Source organism: Mus caroli, chromosome 18 (genome assembly GCF_900094665.2).
Source record: "Mus caroli chromosome 18, CAROLI_EIJ_v1.1, whole genome shotgun sequence".
Taxonomy (NCBI): Eukaryota; Metazoa; Chordata; class Mammalia; order Rodentia; family Muridae; genus Mus; species Mus caroli.
Window position 1 is genome coordinate 71420734 of NC_034587.1, and position 6449 is coordinate 71427182.

The 6449-nt window shown below is 45.3% G+C and overlaps 2 protein-coding genes and 3 non-coding genes across 5 annotated transcripts; all 5 read left to right on the forward strand.

Annotated features, from left to right (window-relative positions):
- Positions 1-1033: 1033 nt before the first annotated feature.
- On the forward strand, positions 1034-2392 carry LOC110284562. The gene is made up of 2 exons (XM_021150323.2): positions 1034-1175; positions 1776-2392. Exons 1-2 carry the CDS (start codon positions 1034-1036, stop codon positions 2114-2116), a joined length of 483 nt encoding a protein of 160 aa, XP_021005982.1. The 3' UTR covers positions 2117-2392.
- Positions 1714-4790, forward strand: LOC110284563 (60S ribosomal protein L17). Its single transcript, XM_029472152.1, has 7 exons — positions 1714-1784; positions 2401-2453; positions 2562-2602; positions 2873-3007; positions 3231-3329; positions 4057-4248; positions 4607-4790. The coding sequence occupies exons 2-7, from the start codon at positions 2414-2416 to the stop codon at positions 4652-4654; spliced, it is 555 nt and encodes a 184-aa protein (XP_029328012.1). The 5' UTR covers positions 1714-1784; positions 2401-2413; the 3' UTR covers positions 4655-4790.
- LOC115029959 lies at positions 2269-2334 on the forward strand. Its single transcript, XR_003835512.1, has one exon. It is a non-coding gene; the product is annotated as a small nucleolar RNA SNORD58 (small nucleolar RNA).
- Positions 2667-2731, forward strand: LOC115029956. The gene has a single exon (XR_003835510.1). It is a non-coding gene; the product is annotated as a small nucleolar RNA SNORD58 (small nucleolar RNA).
- On the forward strand, positions 3087-3151 carry LOC115029958. Its single transcript, XR_003835511.1, has one exon. It is a non-coding gene; the product is annotated as a small nucleolar RNA SNORD58 (small nucleolar RNA).
- Positions 4791-6449: the final 1659 nt, after the last annotated feature.

The window sequence follows — 6449 nt, forward strand, 5'->3', positions numbered from 1 at the left end:
AAAAAGACAAAGATTAAAACAAACAAACCCTGTAGGATCTTAACTCTGTGTGTGTGTGTGTGTGTGTGTCACAGTTCAGTTCCTGAATCTGGACCATGGCCCTGGTAGATCAGTCCTGGGGTGTATGCTCAATAAACTATGCCTGTCTGATGAGACTGGTGTTCGTGTGGTTTGTGAGGTAATTCCAAGACCCCAACAAGCATAACAGAAGAAAAGGCATCAGGGTTCCTGGCCTGTAACAGTAACTTTTATTCCCCTGTTGTAACTGTCGTCTTTGCTAACCCAGGCCTAGTCCTGGAAGCTTCTAGCCTCCGTACAATCTAATCTAGCCCTAGAATGTTTTCAGCCTCAGACTTCGCTGCTGAATAAGCTCGCCCTTTCTAGTTCTTTCTGAACTTGAACTGGCTGGTTCAGCTCAGCTGTTCTGGCTCAAACTCCTCTCCCAGCTGACTTATTCAGTCTGATTCCTCTTTCATCCTCTGAATTGCTCAGCTTGGCCTTAAACTATGCCCAGCATAGTTTAAGGCCAAGCTGAGCAATTAGTCTATTCTAATCTTCCGGCTCCTTTTCATTCTCTGGCTTGTTCTGTCCTCACCTGTCCTCACCTGTGTCTAGCTTGTTCTCTCTTCAATACTGTCCTGTCCTGTCTGTCTCTCCCTTAAGTAGCTTCCCTTTCTTTCTCTTCTGAGAGTTGGGCGTATCCTATTCTGTCAACTCTTTCTCTGATTCATCACTTGTCTGTCACTCAATTAGACTTCATTTTCAAAACGGGTGCTCCTTTCAACCACTGGGACCAGCCTATTGTAAGTGACCCTCAGGGTTTGCAAAATCATCCACATCCCTCTCCTCTGTCTACTCCCACCCCTCAAGTTTGCTCTCTACAGGAAAGTCAGGGTCATTTTTCTAAAGTATGAATGGCATCATTTCTTCCTTGCCTAGAGCCATTCAACAGTACATACACATTCTATCTAGAAGCCAAGTGAGCCCAAAGCATTGTAAGCTGACTCAGTCCCTGGGAGTCTGAGCTGCCTGGATGTGGAACACAGGAGACCTAAAGCCAGACTGTAACGGAATCAGAAACAAGAAAGGGGAAGAAAATGCCAACACGTTTGCTGCAAACAACGAAGATCTGGAATTGGCCCTTGGGGACAGTAATCTTGAACCAGAGTCTTCAGGTAGCCTAATCTTCACAATTAATATACACCTGACTCTCCATCTCACCCCATCCCTGTCTTCTCTCCCCCACTCCCACTCTACCTCCTTAGCCTCCCAAGGATTGGTTTTTATAAGCCAGTCTTTCATCTTTTTGTGGTGATGGGGTTTCATGTAGTGCTGGCTGGCACTTAATTTTTAAATAAATAAATAAATAAATGTAAAAATTAGATTGTTTATTTTATGTGTATGAGTATTTTGCTTGCGTGTGTGTGCACCACCGGTGTGCCTGGCGCCTATCCGGTCCGAAGGCATCTAATTCTCAGGAACTGGAGTTATCTATGCGAGCTACTGTTTTTGGCTTCGTGTGTCCTACGCTTCATGACTGTCTTTGTTTACTGTCACCTAAAACCCATACGTTTTAATTTCGGAATTAAAAATAAAAAAAGAGAAAGTCCCTAAAGACGCACGCACTCCTTTTCAAACTTTCTATAAGCATCCCACACTTCCTTCCTTCTCGGCCCGCCCACTCCTCGGATCTCGTTCCTTGGGCTGGAAGTCTCGCGAGAGGTCGAGGTCCCATGAATTCTCCCAGTAGCCTTCGCGCTTCCTCTTCCTGTAAGCGGCCAGAGGTGAGTACTATCTCGGCGCCAGGCTCTCGGGGCGAATCCTCCGCCATCGTTGCTGTCGTGGCTCCAGGAGCGCTGGGGCTTCGCCATCCCGGCAGCTGAGCTCCAAGGGCCATGGGTCCTCGCCGCGGGCGGCTGTGCTCTGCGTGGAGGGGAGCGCGGGCGCCTCCGAACTGGAGCCCCGGGGCGCGCAGGCTGCGGAACAGCGAGAGGGGGCAGGCATGGGTGACGGGGCCGGGCCGCCGGCGGAGCTGCGGGGGGATCAGACCGAACGGGGACGCCCGAGGCTCGGCTTCTACGGTGAGGGGTGGCCTAGGACGGAGCGGGAGTGCTGAGATCGGCGCCCGGTGTGGAGGCTGCGAGGTCGGAGGGTCCGCACCGCGCAGTGCCTAAGCCTGAGGCTGGAGGCACACGGTGTGGTGGGGAAGGGTCGACCTCGTGCTGGGCGGTTACCCTGACCCCCCCCCCCAAAAAGGGAAAAAGATGGCTGCGATGATGTCATATCTTAGGACACCTTTGGATTAATCATGAAAATAACTATCCTCTGAGCAGCTGTTGGTATTTTCAGCCTCCTTGGTTACTAGCTGATTGTGTTAGTAACTAGCTGCTGTGTTCACAGGTCACCTGCCAAGATGGTTCGCTACTCTCTTGACCCAGAAAACCCCACAAAATGTAAGTGATTGCAAGGACAAGCTTCTGCTTCGATGTGTGGGTTGTGCTTGTTTGTTGGGGGGGGGGTGTTCATTATGCAATAAAAACGGATTTTCTTTTCGTTTGCAGCATGCAAATCAAGAGGGTCAAACCTTCGTGTTCACTTTAAGGTAAGGAAGGCGTGCTCTTGTTATGGAATCCTAGTTTGGTCCTGAACTTCGTCTTAAAAGGCAGCTGCAGTGATGACTATCTTAGGACACCTTTGGATTTACCATGAAAAGAAGTAACATCTGAGCAGCCACCTTGATAAAAATGGATCATCGGGGTTGGGGGTGCTGGAGTAAAACTCGCCACTGGTGTGGAACACGGGTGCATAATTGGCTTACTTAACTGAATTTGTCTCGAAATTCTGTTAACCAAACCTTTCTGGCTTCTATTAGAACACCCGGGAAACCGCCCAGGCCATCAAGGGTATGCATATCCGCAAAGCCACCAAGTATCTGAAGGATGTCACTTTAAAGAAGCAGTGTGTGCCATTCCGGCGGTATAATGGTGGAGTCGGTAGGTGCGCCCAGGTGAGAAATCTTTTAAAATGGTGTTGCACATTTTAAGGAAGTGGGAATGTGGGCTACAGTCTTTACAAAGTCAGTTGGGTTGCTGTGATGACTATCTTAGGACACCTTTGGATTAACCGTGAAATCAAACATGTGCTGAGCAACCTTGGTGCTGGCCATCGTAATTAACTGGTTCTCGTTCTGATTCATCAAGGGCAGTAACAAGCTGCTTTTTCTCTTTCAGGCCAAACAGTGGGGCTGGACACAGGGTCGGTGGCCAAAAAAGAGTGCTGAGTTTTTGCTGCACATGCTTAAAAATGCTGAGAGTAACGCTGAACTTAAGGTACCTGAGCCATTGCTGTTGTTTTGTTACGCCTTGAGGTCAGTCCGGTCTACACAGTAGGAAGCTGTCTTTTAGAAGAAAGCCTTTTGTCTTGTGCCTCTATCTGGTATTGCAGGATCTTACATAAGGTTTAGCATCAGGTGTGTTATGTCCTAATAGTTATCTCCACTCATCCTATAAAAGAAGCATTTTCTTTGGGCTGAGGGCTTATAGCAGATCAGGGTGTTGTACCCCAAAAGAAACATTTTCATTTATAAACAGAAAATGTGTACTGTTTGATGGCAATGAAACCGGGCAACCATCTGTTTCTAGTCACCTTAAGGGTTACAGACAGCATGTATTTAACAGGCTAAATTTTATGGTAATTGAATGTCTTAAATAATGCCTTAAGCCGGGCGTGGTGGCGCACGCCTTTAATCCCAGCACTTGGGAGGCAGAGGCAGGCGGATTTCTGAGTTCGAGGCCAGCCTGGTCTACAAAGTGAGTTCCAGGACAGCCAGGGCTATACAGAGAAACCCTGCCTCAAAAAACCAAAAAAAAAAATAATAATGCCTTAAAATAAGGGTTGCCTTTCATAAATGCGCTCACTTGAGGTAGTGACATTCATTGCACTCAGGAAGATGAAGCAGGATGAACAAAAAGTTCAAGGTCATCCAAGGTAGAAGTTGGCCTGGGGTGCTGAACTTAAGCTCTATTGAAAAGCTTGCCTGATTTCTCCCCTTTCCAGGGTTTAGACGTAGATTCTCTAGTCATTGAACACATCCAGGTGAACAAGGCACCTAAGATGCGCCGACGAACCTACAGAGCTCATGGCCGGATTAACCCATACATGAGCTCCCCCTGCCACATTGAGATGATCCTCACTGAGAAGGAACAGATCGTTCCAAAGCCAGAAGAGGAGGTTGCACAGAAGAAAAAGGTAATTGGCTCAGTTTTGCTGGTGTGTGTTGCTGGAGAGACAAGTGGTACTGTGGTGGCTGCCTTAGGACATAGGCCATTGTAATTACCATGAAGGGAAGGTGTACTGACCAGTCCTGACCCACTTTAATGTGGTTTCTGTGGCATAGCACTGCAGAACCTCTGTCCCCACTGGATCAGTCATGGCCTTTGGTGTCTATAACGAATTTGACCTTTTTTGCACTACTTGGGCCTTTCTCCTTGATCCTTAGTCTTCAGCTATTGAGCTTTTCCTGTTTGCTTAGGTGTGAATTTGAGTCCAAGATTTAATGTTTCTTCTAGTCCAGAAACTTAAATGGTTCCTTTGTCTTCCTTCTCAGATATCCCAGAAGAAACTGAAGAAACAAAAACTCATGGCCCGGGAATAAATTCAGCATAAAATAAATACAGATAAAGTTAAAGGTCTTCTGGTGGTCTTTAATGAGCCCTGTTGGGAGAGAGGTGCTTTAACATGCAGAAGCATGTTATTAAAACAGTGAAATGGATGGTTCAAAACCACGTGACCATGTAAATATGACTGTCTAGCTTTATTGAATTGGAAAAGACTAGGTGTTTCGTTCATAAACTGTTGGGTATATGATAAGCCTTCCTTGGGAAAGGAATTCTTTGCAATTCTGACTAAGCTATAACATAGCTTAAGACTTGTTGCCTGTAATTTTTTTTAAGAAAGGGTAGTATCATGTGTTTCATTTGTTTTGTATAGTCCTGGCTGGCTGTCATCAGTTAACTCTTAAGTGTCTCTTAAACATCTGAACATCTTACTGATTTGGGAGGAAGACACCTACACATGAAACAGTTTTCTATCTCAGTCTTAGAGATTAGCTGTTTTAAGTGCCATTTCTTTGCCCCCCAAACAGATACATACATACTCTTGAACTGGTTTTTAAAGGCTGTGGAGAAAGATCATCAGGAGGCATACTGTTCTACAATGAACCTCTTAAGCTCCAGGGGCTGATACAATTTTCTGCCTGCCTCAGCCATACAATACAGGAAAAATTACAGGGAGTTTACTGTATCCCTCATTGTCCCTCACCATGCTTACAGCTTGACTTAAGAATGAACAAGTTTTCAAGTCATGCATCCCACTTACTGAAAACCCGTCTGTACTGTACCCCTCAACTATTTTCTGTATCTTACTTGCCTATTTAGGGTGCTCATAAAATCCCAGTTTATTATATAGACCTTTGGAAGCATTTTTTAGGCTGTGTGCTTGCCCCATAGGGTTTGAGTGTCTGGAAGAATACCTCGGGATAAAGGTTCCAAACCTAGATGTCCAGGATACATGCATGGTGAGATAAGGGAAACTAGCCTCCCAGAATGTGATCTTTTGATCATGTTTAGCAACACAATGATTCCTTTGAACCTTTTGTGTACAACGCTCTGTAGGAAGAGTGGTTTCTCTTGGGATGTTCCCAGGTGCAAAGTATAAAACATTGCCAAAGAGGCTTTGAGTTTCAACCAGCAGTGTGTTGAGGGTTCCAAGTTCACAACAGACCAGGCTGTAGTCTTAGAGTAGAATGGGCAGCAGCTCAGGGTTTGAGTGCTAGAAACAACCCAGACCCTATTTTGGCCAACTTGAGTGAGGGTCCCTAAGTCTATGCGGATTGCTCATGGTAGGGAAGTAGTACGGCAAATAGTAGGAATGTAGTAGCTACAAAGATTGTATTGAGAATGGTGGCATGTGGTGCTGGAGCTTGTGGGGTCAAGGCCACATTCATACGGATCTTTTTCTAAATATAAGTTGATTTGAAGTCAATGCAATTGAGATTAAGATAAAAGATAGGCTATTAGGATAATAAGTAGGTTAATTTCTCTCCTGAGATTTTTCAGAATCTACTAATTGGAAGTCAGTCATAGTATAACTAAGAAAGTAAGATCCTCATCAATAGAAACACAGGAAAAAGACAACATCTACAAAGTGTCAGCATCATGCTACAGCTTCAAATCCTTAATGATGCCTGGACATAAAGTGGGGTTTTAATTGTAGAAGGCATACAATAAGGAATGTTGATCCAATAATTAAGGCCATGAGATCCTGTTGCTATCAAGAATGTGGATCCATAATTCCATTTTTTTTTTTTTTTTTTTTTTTTTGGTTTTTTGAGACAGGGTTTCTCTGTGTAGCCCTGGCTGTCCTGGAACTCACTTTGTAGACCAGGCTGG